Source organism: Geotrypetes seraphini, chromosome 3 (assembly GCF_902459505.1).
Source record: "Geotrypetes seraphini chromosome 3, aGeoSer1.1, whole genome shotgun sequence".
NCBI lineage: Eukaryota > Metazoa > Chordata > Amphibia > Gymnophiona > Dermophiidae > Geotrypetes > Geotrypetes seraphini.
Genome location: NC_047086.1, coordinates 205693833 through 205708174, shown reverse-complemented (window position 1 = coordinate 205708174; position 14342 = coordinate 205693833). Strand labels below are relative to the sequence as shown.

General features: G+C 47.1%; 1 protein-coding gene across 5 annotated transcripts in view; it reads right to left on the bottom strand.

Annotated features, from left to right (window-relative positions):
• Positions 1–14342, bottom strand: part of POU6F1 (POU class 6 homeobox 1) — a 243556-nt gene that overhangs the window by 153648 nt on the left and 75566 nt on the right. For 3 of the 5 annotated variants that reach the window (XM_033939750.1, XM_033939751.1, XM_033939749.1), the window contains one exon: positions 4360–4469. In XM_033939750.1, the coding sequence (XP_033795641.1) occupies positions 4360–4469 (110 nt within the window). The remainder of the gene's footprint in view (positions 1–4359; positions 4470–14342) is intronic. The other 2 variants (XM_033939752.1, XM_033939753.1) reach the window with 1 other exon arrangement.

Sequence of the window (14342 nt, the reverse complement as noted above, 5' to 3'; positions counted from 1 at the left end):
AGGAAATCCCTTTGTGGGCAGTAGGGGAAGTCCGGGCTTCCCCACTGCCTACAGCTGATGAGCAGTGCACAAGGAAAGGGAAACCCTGTTTGTTGGCACCCAAAGTCAATGAGGATTCCTCCTCACAGTGGCTAGAGCTCTTCATGCACACGCCGGCCTAGAGGTCTGCACGGGAACGGGGATCGCGGGGATCCCGCAGGTCCCGCGGGGATCCCGCGGGTTCCCCCCCGGCCCATGGGACTCCCACGGGGATGCCCCCTGGCCCACGGGACTCCCACGGGGATGCCCCCCTGACCCACGGGACTCCCACAGGGACGCCCCCTGGCCCACGGGACTCCCACAGGGATGAAAACAGCCTACCTAAATTCTGGCGATGCAGGCATGCAGCTTACAAGTCTGGCGTCGCGGCGGGAAATAGCCATGCTGAGCAGTGAGCTCAGCAAGTACACAGATGAAAGCCTGGGGACGGAGGGATTCCTCACGGGGACGGGTGGGATTTTAGCGGGGACGGGTGGGCTTTCTGTCTCCGCGCAACTCTCTACGCCGGCCACATCCATTGCTCAACAGGCACACAATAAGCACTTTTTCTGCTTCTTTAAAGTGCTTATTGTGAACCACCTTTTGTTTTTACCCTTGATGTACACTTTATTTAAATATTGTAGTTCTTCCCTCTTTCTCATTTGTGTGTAGTTATTTACTTGTTCTTTGTCTACGTCTACTAAATTAACACTGTCTTGTTTTTAATATTTTAATTCCAAAATGTTTTGTTACTTTTAAAGACTCCTTCATTTATTATTGCTGTACACCGCCTAGAAATTTGAATAAGCGGTATAACAAATATTTTAATAAACTTGAAACTTGAACTACTAAGGAAACAAAACCAAAACCTCCAGTTAGCAATAAAACCCAATTAAAGCTAATTTAAGGCTTCTGCCTCAGTGCTTTTTTTTTTTTTTTTTCCAAAAGTAAAAACTTTAATGGACAAACGAGCAGACCCCACAGTCTCTCAAAGCTATAGTCTTTGCCTGTTTGTGACAAGGCATACAGCTGAGGCACCTCTAAGAAAAAAAATATGGGGAGGTGGGGGAAATGGGGGGAAGAGGAGGCTGTCGAGTGTGGCACCCCCAAAGTCGGTCGGATGGACCCCCGAAAGAGTCCCCCCCCCCAGAAGCTCTGTCTGGACAGCAAAAAAGGACAACAAAGGCCACTAATCAAATCCAACAGGCCCTATCAAAGAGAAAGACTGCGCAGGCTTACCACCTCCACCTGCTGGAGACTGAGAACAGACTGAGATGGGACTACACAGCCAACCTGTACTACTGCCAGAAGTCAATGTGTTCTCAGGCTCCACCTGCTGGCAGAGCAGTGTAACCCCATCCTTTATGTGCCAGTCTGGAGGGACGATAAAGAATTGGCATTTAACACCTCATAATTGACATTAATTGGACTTAATTGAAAGTTAGATGCCAAACTTGAAAAACATGATTCTATAAAAAGTAGGCATCTATTCCAAAGTGCCTACCTAAAAGTGGGCTTGGTTAAGGAAAGGGATTGTGACTTGTATACCCCCTTTTTTTTTTAGAGACAATTTTTATTGAACAAACCTGAAAAACAGATAACGAACACGGTCCAGAAAATAATAGTCATTCAGGAACTATACAGCATGTATCCCCCGATCCCAATATCCAGCCCCAGCCCTACCCCCTCCCACCACCCCACCTCTCTACACCTCACCCTTCATATCAAGATAAACCAGAATATACCAATGAATATCGAATTGTCAGAAGAACCAAGCACAAGAAATGACAGAAGAAAAATGCTGCAGGCAGAAGGAAAGAGGCCTGAACAAGACCAAAGTGAAAGCTGGACACTCAGGGCCCTGGACTCTGATGAGCCCCAAGAGACAATGCATAAGGCCTCCACCCACCCTCCCCCCACAAGAGAGTTAAAAAAACAACCCCAAAAAACCAAAAACAAAAACAACAAAACAAAAACAGAAAATAAGGACAGACCAGGCCGGGGAAAGGCCACCCCAAGACCGCCAACCCCTCACTGCTCAAGGCAAATTAAACAGGCAAAGTATTAAGGATCATACTACAGGTTCTATGAGGCAAGGTGTATATATAAGGACCCCAGACCTGAAAAAAAAAAAAAAAAAAAACTTAGATTGTCGCAAGGAATGATGCACCCGACCCCTCTCAAGCAACATCAAAGCATGTAGACGGTTGCGCCAAGCCCAATAAGGAGCGGTATACCGCCTTTTCATAATTTTACAACCACACTCAAAGCTATTTACATACAGGTACTCAAGCATTTTCCCTATCTGTCCAGTGGGCTCACATCTACCTAATGCACCTGGGGCAGTGGAAAATTAAGTGACTTGCCCAGGGTCACAAGAAGCAGTGTGGGATTTGAGCCCATAACATCAGGGTGCTTAGGCTGCAGCTCTAACCTCTTTACCACACGGGTCATGGGCATGTTTTTGAGTTAGGTGTGTTTTTGACTTAGGCACATGCATTTAGGCCAAGAAAACCCTGGCATAAATATGGTGCGCCTAAAAGTTGGGACACCAAATGATGCCTTACGCCACTTAGGCGGTGCTAATCATGATTCTATACAGTGCACATAATTTTTATAGAATCATGCTTAGCATCGCACTAGTCAACACTGATGTTTTAGGCAACCTATACAGAATCAGGGCCTCAGATAGTTGCTTAGAGTAGCCTATCATAGTTCAAAGTAGACAAAATGAAAATCAGTGGAATAGCGAGTGTGAGAGGCACCCAGGGCGATGGTGCCCTTCCCCTGCCCTCTTCTCTGCTCCCCATCTCCACACATTCCTTCCCCACCCCCTCCTACCGCGCGCACCGCTTCCCTTCCCCCGTAGCTCTGTAACGTTACTGGCGCGAGCAGGAACTCCCAAGCTGCTGTCATGCCAGTGTTGGCTCTTTCTCTGATGTCACTTCCTAGGTGCAGGTCCAGGAAGTGACATCAGAGGAAGAGCTGAGGCTGGTGCAACAGCTTGGAGGTTGTTGCTCGCGCCAGGAACATTACAGAGGTACAGAGGAAGGGAAGCGGAGCGCATGTATGGCAGTGCGGGAGGGGTCAGAGAGGAGAACGGGTTCCTGTGCTCTCATCAAGACAGCACTCGGAGCGGTCCACCCCCCCCTTACTACACCACTAATGACTATCACAATGTAAGAGGTTAGAAGGGACAGAATGTTTGTTCAACTATGGAATTAATGTCATTTGACTACCTGAAGGCCTAATTAGTCAACTGTTTTTGGTCTCCTTAGCACCTTTAAAAAAACATAGTAAAGAATCAACTGAAAGGATGTCTAAACTTTTACACATGCTATATTCACTTTTTAATTATTTTCAGTCTGTTAAAATTAGAAAATACTAAATAGAAATTTTGCATTAAAAATTGCAGAAAGATGTTGAGCCAGATAGTCAAAAGGATTCATCCGTTTGGCTGCCATTAGATGAATAAGTCGCCTATCCCTGAATTTTCAGAGGCACTATACAGTCAGCACCACTGAACAGTCCCTCTTACTGCCTTGACTGCTGTATGGATACTGTTGAAAAACTGCTGTCCTAAATTAGACTGCTTTATAACATGAATAGCAGTGGTGATAAGCCTTGTTCATATATATTCATGCCATCACCTATCCAGATAGCAGCACTGAATATACATAAGAATATAAGATCAGCCATATTGGGTCAGACCAATGGTCCATCTTGTGTTTCCAACAGTGGCCAATCCAGGTCACAGTACCTGGCAGAAACCCAAACTGTAACAACATTCCATGCTACCGATCCAGGACAAACAGTGGCTTCCCCATGTCTGTCTCAATAGCAGACTATGGACTTTTTCTCCAGGGACTTGTCCAAACCTTTTTTAAACCCAGATATGCTAACCGTTGTTACCACATCCTCTGGCAACGAGTTTCAGAGCTTAACTATTTGTTGGGTGAAAAAAATATTTCCTCCTATTAGTTTTAAAAGTATCACACTGTGACTTCATTGAATGTCCCCTAGTCTTTGTACTTTTCGAAAGAATAAGCAATTGATTCATGTTTATTCATTCTACAGAATTTGTAGACCTCTAGCATATCTGTCTCTTTTTCATTCTTAAGGGCTCTAACCTCTTAAGTCTTTCCTCATATACAGACTATTTATGCCTTGTAGCTAGCGCTTTATACAAAATGCTTGCTGTAATGTTTCAAAACTAACTGATAATATACCATGTATAGGCACTCCCCCTCCCCCATACAATCAGATGGGAGAAGTACCTAAACATTTGCACACAACTCGATCTACACACACACACACAATGTTCCTCTCATTCCCACCTACCTGTGGAGTAGCCTGCAGGGCTAAAGAAGTGAAGTTGTTCTGCGGTTGGCTTTCTGCATGGCTGAAGATGGTTGGGACAGATGTTGAGACAATTCCAGCTGATAACTTTACTTCAGGTCAAGACAAGAAGGAGACAAAAAACAAAAACCATTCAAGAGAACCAGTTACCGATGATCTCAAAAAGAAAAAATAAGGGAAAGATGTGTGAAAAAATATGGAGAGAGAAAGAAAGAATGAAAATAAAAATGGTAAAAAAGAAGGAGTTAAATATTCAGCCTACAGCAGGCAGGTTTTTTTGGCCATCACCAGTTATAAACCCAGATATTCAATATCAAGCCATATCCAGGCATACATAGCCAGCTGACTCGTATGTGGTTATGTGCAATATTTAGCACTTATCGTATATACTTGAATATAAACTGGGATTTTTGGGCCCAAAAATTGGCCCCAAAATGGGGGTCCCGGTTTATATTCGGGCCAGCGTCCCCCTCTCAGAATTATTGCAGGCTGCCACCAAGCTCTGCACCCTGTCCCCCCTCCCTGCCCTTTCCTCCTACCTCCTCTGCCGATCCCTGGTGGTCCAGAGGTGCAGAGAGCAGGAGCGAGCTTTACACGCTCCTGCCCCTCTGCTAACCCGGTTGGTGATGGCTGCTGCGAGATCCGGTTTCTTCTGCCGCTGAGCAGCAAGTATTCGTGGGAGCCAGTCAAGAAGCTGCTCAGCACCGAGCAGGAGCACCAAAGCGCACTCCTGCTCAGCGGCAGAAGAAACCGGATCTCGCAGTAGAGGTTTGTACTGCAACCTGGGGCGCTAAATGTTCTGAAGCTCATGGGAATTCTATGAGTGTCGGAGAATTGGGAAATTCTATAACCAGCACCTAAACTTGGCGTTGGTAAGCACCCTGCCGATGTCTACGTTAACTGAAAAATGTCATCAGAAACAGCAAAAACAGCAGCATTGAAGTGCCTACCGACACCTAAATAAATGGCGGCTGGCATCATGGCTAAGTAGCTGCTTTAGATCGTGGAATGCCAGAAGTGGCAGTAGGCAGGCTAAAGTGGCTACCTAGCCACGGTTCATGGCAAGATAGATGGTCCGGAAAACTCTGGCCTACATTTCAGCTGCCTATCTACGCTGTTGCGGGATCCTAAAGTCAGGCCACAGCAGCCATAAGCTGATCATGGCAGGGGAAGTTATCCCCGATCGGATGAGCTGGCAGTGAATCCTGCTGACTCAGTTGATCGAGGGAAATACCTCTGTTGCGATCAGCTGAGGGGCTGCAGCAGGGGACTCCCCGATATCGGCAGAAAGGATGCCCACTCCCTCAGCATTCCCCCCTCCAACTATGAAAAACAGGAAGATGCCCACTCCCTCCTGCTGGAACCTCTGAAGCACCCCAACTACGATAGGCAGGAAGGATGCCCTCTCCCTCCTCCTGCCCGAACCCATAACCCATCCCAACTGCCAATACCCACAAACTCCCCACCCTGACACCCCACAAACCCCAATCCTCCTGAACCTATGATCCCCCAACCGCCGATACCCCCGAACCCACCACCCTCGCCTGTATCTTTTGTAGTAAGGCAAGCTGGAGGAATGCCTACACCCTCCTGCCAGCAGCCCTGCCTCTTCACAATGGTGGGCCTTCCCATTCCTGGTGCATCCTAGGATGCACCAGGAAGGGGCCTAAGTCCCTGAATGGCTCAGGCTGATCCTGATCAGCTGAACCAGCAGGACTCCCCGAAGCCGTGACTCAGCTGATTGGAGATAACTTCCTCTGCTGTGGCCTGATTTTAGGATCCCATGGCAGCATAGATAGGCGGCTGAAACTAAACTAAACCTTAGGCTTATATACCGCATCTTCTCTATAACAGTAGAGCTCTGCACAGTTTACAAGAAAATCAGAAAGGAAAACAGATACAATATGGATTTGGAATAGTATGGAGAGGAGTGGAATTTTACAACTTTGAAAATAGCCAAGTTTTCAGATGTTTTCAAAATGGTTGGAAAGAACTTAGATCGTGCAGATGAATAGGAAAATCATTCCACAGCTCAGTAATTTTGAAAAGTAGAGACTTCCCTAGTTTGCCAATGTAGGTAACACCTTCCAGCGTAGGAAAGGACAATTTAAATTTTTGAGTAGATCTGGTAATGTCAGATCTTACAGAATTCCAAGACAGGGGAATTAAAGGAGGAAGGATGCCATGCAAGATCTTAAATGTTAAGCAGGCACATTTAAAATAAACCCTGGAAATTATAGGAAGCCAATGAAGTTTTTGCAGGATCAGAGAAATGTGATCAAATTTACTTTTTGCAAAGATCAGCCTAGCAGCAGTATTCTGGATCAGTTGAAGTCTTTGAAAGCTTTTCTTGGTCAAGCTTAAATAGACCGAATTACAATAATCCAGCCTCGAAAGGATGATTGATTGAACAAGGACAGCAAAGTGTTGATGATCTCACTTTCCTCAACATATGAAGACTAAAAAAAAACATTTTTACCAGAGAATTAAGATGGTCGGTGAATGAAAGTGTCGAATCTATAATGACACCCAGAACTTTACTTGAGAATTCAATCTGCAGTGAGGATCCTGAAGACAACAGAATGGATGAAGGTAGCTGCTCTAATTTTGGACCAAGCCAAAGTAACTTTGTTTTGGACTCGTTCGGTTTCATTTGTACCATAAGGGCCCAAGACTGAAGTTTCATTATAATAATAATAATAATAATAACTTCATTTTTGTATACCGTAATACCACAAACAGTTCAGAGCGGTTCACAATGCAAGAGACTGTACATAAACAGCGAAGATACAGAGAATTAATTGTCAAGTATAATGGTAATCAGTTTCCATTACAGGAGAGTACCGAGAAGGGAAGGAGAAGCCAGAGGAAAGGAAGTACATTGGATTGAGGGAGGAGGAAAGGGAAAGACCGGGGGAAGGAAGAGAGATTGTTAAAGTTTGGACCGTTTGGCCGGGAGGGAAGGGGTTAGAGAAATTTATCAAAGAGGTAAGATTTGAGAGATTTCCTGAAGGATTGGTAGGATGGAGCAGATGAGATGAGGAAGGTAAGGCAATCGTTCCATCTGCCAGCTTGGAAAGAGAGAGTTCTGTCAAGGAATCTCCTGTAGATGCATCCCTTTGGAGATGGGTAAGCAAACAGATAGACACTGCGTGTGCGGTTGGTACTTGGGAACGCAAAGTGGTGTGACAGGTTTTGAAGCAGAAGCAGGAGAATTTGAAGATGACCCTTGCTTCTATTGGTAACCAGTGGAGTTTTCTGTAGAAAGGTCTAATATGTTCTGACTTTTTGAGGCCAAAGATGAGGCGGATGGCGGTGTTTTAAATGAGTCTCAGACGTTTAATTGTTTTCTTGTAGGAGCCCAAATAGCACATTTACTTAACGTAACAGGTGTTATCCAGGGACAGCAGGCAGATATTCTTGACTGATGGGTGACGGCACCGACGGAGCCCCGGTACGGACAATTTTAGAGTGATTGCACTCTAAGAACTTGGAAAGTTCTAGCAGGCCGCACCGCGCACGCGCGAGTGCCTTCCCGCCCGACGGAGGCGCGCGGTCCCCAGTTAGGATAAGCCAGCTAAGAAGCCAACCCGGGGAGGTGGGTGGGACGCAAGAATATCTGCCTGCTGTCCCTGGATAACACCTGTTACGGTAAGTAACTGTGCTTTATCCCAGGACAAGCAGGCAGCATATTCTTGACTGATGGGTGACCTCCAAGCTAACAAAAAGAGGGATGGTGGGAAGGTTGGCCATTAGGAAAACAAATTTTGCAAAACAGATTGGCCGAAGTGACCATCCCGTCTGGAGAATGCGTCCAGACAATAGTGAGATGTAAAAGTATGAACTGAGGACCAAGTGGCAGCCTTGCAGATTTCCTCAATAGGAGTGGAACGGAGGAAAGCTACAGATGCTGCCATAGCTCTAATTCTATGGGCCGTGACAGAATCTTCCAGAGTCAGTTCGGTCTGAGCATAACAGAAAGAAATGCACGCTGCGAGCCAATTGGACAGCGTACGTTTAGAAACAGGATGTCCCAATTTATTCGGATCAAAGGACAGAAAGAGTTGAGGGAATGATCTGTGGGGCTTAGTACGGTCTAAGTAGTAAGCTAAAGCCCGCTTACAGTCCAAAGTATGCAAAGTCTGTTCTCCAGAGTGAGAGTGAGGTTTCAGAAAGAAGACAGGCTGAACAATGGATTGGTTGAGATGGAATTCAGAGACAACCTTAGGGAGAAACTTTGGATGTGTACGTAGAACCACCTTGTCATGATGAAAGACGGTAAAGGGTGGGTCTGCTACTAGTGCATGGAGCTCACTGACCCTCCTGGCAGAGGTGAGAGCAATTAGGAAGAGAACCTTCCAAGTGAGAAATTTGAAAGAAGCCGTGGCCAAAGGTTCAAACGGAGGTTTCATTAAGGCTGAAAGAACCACGTTAAGATCCCAGATCACAGGAGGAGGTTTAAGAGGTGGTTTCACATTGAAAAGTCCTCGCATGAATCTGGAGACCAAGGGATGAGCTGAAAGGAGTTTCCCATGGACTGGCTCATGAAAAGCAGCAATAGCACTGAGGTGGACTCTGATGGAAGTAGACTTGAGACCAGAATCAGACAAAGAAAGAAGGTAATCCAACACGGTCTCCACAGCAAGGGACGTAGGATTATGATGATGAAGAAGACACCAGGAAGAAAACCGTGTCCACTTCTGATGGTAACATTGCAGAGTGGCCGGTTTCCTGGAGGCATCCAGAACAGAACGAACGGGCAGAGATAAAAGAGTATCATTTGAAGTCAGCCCGAGAGATACCAGGCTGTCAGGTGCAGAGACTGGAGGTTGGGATGCAGAAGGGTCTCCTGATGTTATGTGAGCAGAGAAGGAAATTGTGGAAGTAGAATAGGTTCCCTGGAACTGAGTTGAAGTAGAAGGGAGAACCAATGTTGCCTGGGCCACCGTGGCGCAATCAGAATCATGGTGGCCTGTTCCCTCTGGAGCTTGAACAAGGTCCTGAGCATGAGAGGCAGAGGAGGGAAAGCATACAGGAAGAGATTGGACCAATCCAGGAGAAATGCATCCGCTGCCAGACGGTGAGGAGAGTAGAGTCTGGAGCAGAAGTGGGGCAGCTGATGATTGTGAGGAGCTGCAAAGAGGTCTATCTGAGGAGTGCCCCACTGGGCGAAGATGGACTGCAGAGTAAAAGGATCGAGTGTCCACTCGTGAGGCTGGAGAATTCTGCTGAGCTTGTCCGCTAAGGAATTCTGTTCTCCCTGAATGTAGATAGCTTTTAGGAAGAGGTGGTGATCTGTGGCCCAAGCCCAAATCTTCTGGGCTTCCTGGCACAAGAGGCGAGAGCCCGTCCCACCCTGCTTGTTGATGTAGTACATCGCAACTTGATTGTCTGTGCACAGTAGAAGGACCTGAGGAAAGAGAAGATGCTGGAAGGCCTTGAGGGCATAAAACATCGCTCTGAGTTCCAGGAAGTTGATGTGATGTTTCATTTCCTGGGCTGTCCAAAGTCCTTGAGTTTGGAATTCGTTCAAATGAGCTCCCCAGGCATAAGGGGAGGCGTCGGTGGTGATGACAAGTTGATGAGGAGGTAGATGGAACAAAAGACCTCTGGAGAGATTTGAGGATATCAACCACCATTGTAGAGACTGATGAAGAGAGGATGTCACAGATATGTGTCGTGAGCAAGGATCCGTCGCTTGGGACCACTGGGTTGCTAGGATCCATTGAGGAGTGTGTAGGTGGAGACTTGCGAAGGGTGTGACATGAACTGTGGAGGCCATGTGAGGCAAAAGTATCATCATTTGCTTGGCAGAGATGGAACGTTAATGAAGCACCTGCTGACACAGAGATTGGAGAGTGTGAAGACGGTTGGACGGCAGAAAAGCTCTCATGAGGACTGTGTCCAGCACCGCTCCAATGAATTGAAGTCTCTGAGTGGGGATAATATGAGATTTGGGTAGATTGATCTCGAACCCCAGAAGTTGTAAAAACATGATGGTCTGGTTGGTGGCCTGGAGTACTATCTGAGAAGAATTGGCCTTTATCAACCAATCGTCCAGGTAAGGAAACACCTGAAGGTGGTGGGAATGTAGAAAGGTGGCCACCACAATCAGACATTTGGTGAACACTCTTGGAGAGGAGGCCAGACCGAAGGGTAGCACCTTGTATTGGTAATGACAATGGTTGATCATGAAGCGGAGGTACTGTCTGGAGGCCAGATTGACCGGTATGTGAGTGTATGCTTCTTTGAGATCTAGGGAACATAGCCAGTCACCTTGATTGAGAAGAGGATAAAGAGTAGCTAGAGAAAGCATCTTGAATTTCTCTTTTACCAAGCATTTGTTGAGATCGCGAAGATCTAAAATGGGTCTGAGATCTCCTGTCTTTTTGGGAACTAGAAAGTAACGGGAGTAAAATCCCTGCCCCTTTTGATCCAGAGGAACCTCCTCTATGGCGTTCAGAAGAAGGAGGAATTGAACCTCTTGAAGAAGGAGGGAAGACTGAGAAGTGTTCAAAGCAGACTCTCTTGGCAGACTTTGGGCAGGAAGAGTCTGGAAATTGAGAGAGTAGCCGTGGCGGATGATGTTGAGGACCCACTGATCCGAGGAGATGATTTCCCAACGGCTTATGAAATGAGTAAGGCGTCCTCCTATGGGCTGCTGAAGATGGGCAGAAGGAGGGAGACTGGCTATGTCCTGGAGAACCAAGTCAAAAGGGTTGAGTTGATTTCTGTGAAGGGGGAGGTTTCACCTGCTGTTGCTGCTGTGCTGGTCTAGCAGCTTGCCTCTGACACCTGGGTTGCTGCTGGGTCTGAGGTAAAGGACGAGCCACAAATCTACGTTGATAGGCCGATTGTTGGCGAAAAGGTCTAGTAGGAGGGGTCTTCTTCTTTGTCTTAAGGAGAGTGTCCCATCGAGTCTCATGAGCTGAGAGTTTCTGAGTAGTGGAGTCCAAGGATTCTCCAAACAGCTCATCCCCCAAACAAGGTGCATTGGCCAGTCGATCTTGATGATTGACATCGAGTTCTGAAACTCTGAGCCAGGCCAGTCGCCGCATAGCTACCGACATAGCTGTGGCCCTAGAGGTCAGCTCAAAGGTGTCATAGATTGATCTGACCATGAACTTGCGCAGTTGTAAGAGCGATGAAGAAGTTTGGCGAAAGGCTGATTTTTTACGGTCAGGGAGATATTTCTCAAAAGATGACAAAGTCTGAATGAGATGCTTAAGGTAAAAAGAAAAATGGAAAGCATAGTTCCCTGATCTATTTGCTAGCATCGCATTTTAATACAACCTCTTGCCAAACTTATCCATGGCCTTACCTTCTCTGCCAGGAGGGACAGAAGCATATACACTAGCCCCCGTGGATTTCTTTAAAGTAGATTCCACCAGTAAGAACTCATGGGGGAGTTGCGGCTTGTCAAAGCCTGGAATAGGTATGACCTTATATAAGGAATCCAGTTTGCGGGGAGCTCCTGGGATGGTCAAGGGTGTCTCTAGATTTTTGTAAAATGTCTCTCTTAATATGTCATGGAGAGGCAGTTTGAGAAATTCCCTTGGAGGCTGGTCAAAATCCAGAGCATCAAGAAATGCCTTGGATTTTTTGGATTCAGCCTCCAAGGGAATAGAGAGAGATTCACACATCTCTTTGAGAAAAGAGGTAAAAGAAGTTGCATCAGGTTTAGAGGATGGATCCAAAACAGAAGGATCCTCTTCTCCTGATGAACACTCTCCCTCTGAGAGAAGAGGGTCCTCCGAATCGCCCCACAGATCAGGGTCCCGCACTTGAAAACTGCGGTCCCGGGATTCCGGTGTGGAGGGTTCTAGGTGTCGAGTTTTATGCATCGACTTCCCAGACCTCTGTGAAACGGTACCGGGAGATGTTATAGGCTGTGTCGGCGCCGATGTTTGAACAGTCTGGTGTAAGGATCTCGGTTCCGGCGCTAAGACTGGCATAGATACCGAGGAAGTGGTATGCATCGGTACCGACAAGGTGGATGCCGACAAAGGAGGCTGCTCCACTGTCGGTACCGGAGGCTCAGACCGGACCGGGACTGGAAGGCTCGGTGTCAGAAGGGCAGGTAACAGCTGATGTAGTTGTTCTTTAAGCTGTACTTGCAGGACGGCGGCAATGCGCTCGTCCAGTGAAGGCACCGGTACCGCTTTTTTCTTCTGCGGTACCTTGGGTGCCGCTCTACACTCCGAAGAGGAACCCGATGTCGAGGGGCTTACCTCAATCGAAGCGGAGCGCTTCCGCGGGCACCTTGAGGTCGGCAGGATTGGACTCGCTGCCACTGAGACCGGAGGGCGCTCCAGCGGGGAAGGCTTCTTAGCCGGCTTACCTGAAGGATGCGACGCCGGCGCGGTGTCGCGCGGTGTCGACGAGGCAGGTGCCGACTGCGTCGGGGTCGAAGTGGGGACCGGTGCCGCCGAATCCGACATCTCGGTACCAAACAATAATCGCTGTTGGATTTGTCGATTTTTTAAAGTTCTCTTTTTAAGAGTGGCACAGCGGGTGCAAGTAGACGCTCGATGGTCAGGACCAAGACACTGTAGACACCAGTTGTGCGGGTCTGTGAGTGAAATTGGTCGAGCGCACCGCTGGCACTTCTTAAACCCGGGTTGAGGGGGCATGAATGTAAAAACGGCTTCAGCCAAATCGAAGGCCGAGGCCTCGATGGTGGCAACAGGCCCCGCTGGGGCGAAACCGAAAAAAATGAAAGAAAAACGAATTAAGTTTTTGTTTTTTGTTTTTTAACAAAGAAAAGAAAATAAAATGAGGGAAACAATATTTCCCAACGAGTTTACGCGAGCGGGAAGGCGAAAATAGAAAAAAATTTTCGTCTTCTTAGCTCCGCGGAAACTAAGAAACTGGGGACCGCGCGCCTCCGTCGGGCGGGAAGGCACTCGCACGTGCGCGGTGCGGCCTGCTAGAACTTTCCAAGTTCTTAGAGTGCAATCACTCTAAAATTGTCCGTACCGGGGCTCCGTCGGTGCCGTCAACCATCAGTCAAGAATATGCTGCCTGCTTGTCCTGGGATAAATATAATATTGCAGTAATCCAGTATCCTGGGATGGATCCCGTCTGGTCCCATTGCTTTGTCCACCTTCAAAAGATGTAGAGCAGGATACTAAGGGAGCTCAGAGAGGTTCTAGCGAGTCCTATTAAAACTTGTTCAACAAATCTATGGAGATGGGAGGAGAGCGGATGTGGTCTCTATTCACAAAAGTGTTCACAGGGATGCAGCAGGAAACTACAGGCCGGTGAGCCTCACTTCAGTTGTTGGAAAAATGATGGAAGTGTTGCTGAAAGAAAGGATAGTGTACTTCCTTGAATCTAATGGGTTACAGGATCCGAGGCAACATAGCTTTACAAAAGGTAAATCGTGCCAAATGAACCTGATTGAATTTTTTGATTGGGTGACCAGAGAGCTGGATCAAGGACATATGCTAGATGTAATTTACTTAGATTTCAGCAAAGCCTTTGATACAGTTCCTCATAGGAGACTGTTGAACAAACTTGAAGGGCTGAAGTTAGGACCCAAAGTGGTGAACTGGGTTAGAAACTGGCTGTCGGACAGACGCCATAGGGTGGTGGTTAATGGAAGTCGCTCGGAGAAAGGAAAGGTGAGTAGCGAAGTCCCTCAGGGTTCGGTGCTGGGGGCCGATCCTATTCAATATGTTTGTGAGTGACATTGCTGAAGGGTTAGAAGGAAAAGTGTGCCTTTTTGCAGATGATACCAAGATTTGTAATAGAGTAGACACCGAAGAAGGAGTGGAAAATATGAAAAAGGATTTGCAAAAGTTAAGAAGAATGGTCTAATGCCTGGCAACTAAAATTCAATGCAAAGAAATGCAGAGTAATGCATTTGGGGATTAATAATCGGAAGGAACTGTATATGCTGGGAGGTGAGAAGCTGATATGCACGGACGGGGAGAGGGACCTTGGGGTGATAGTGTCCGAAG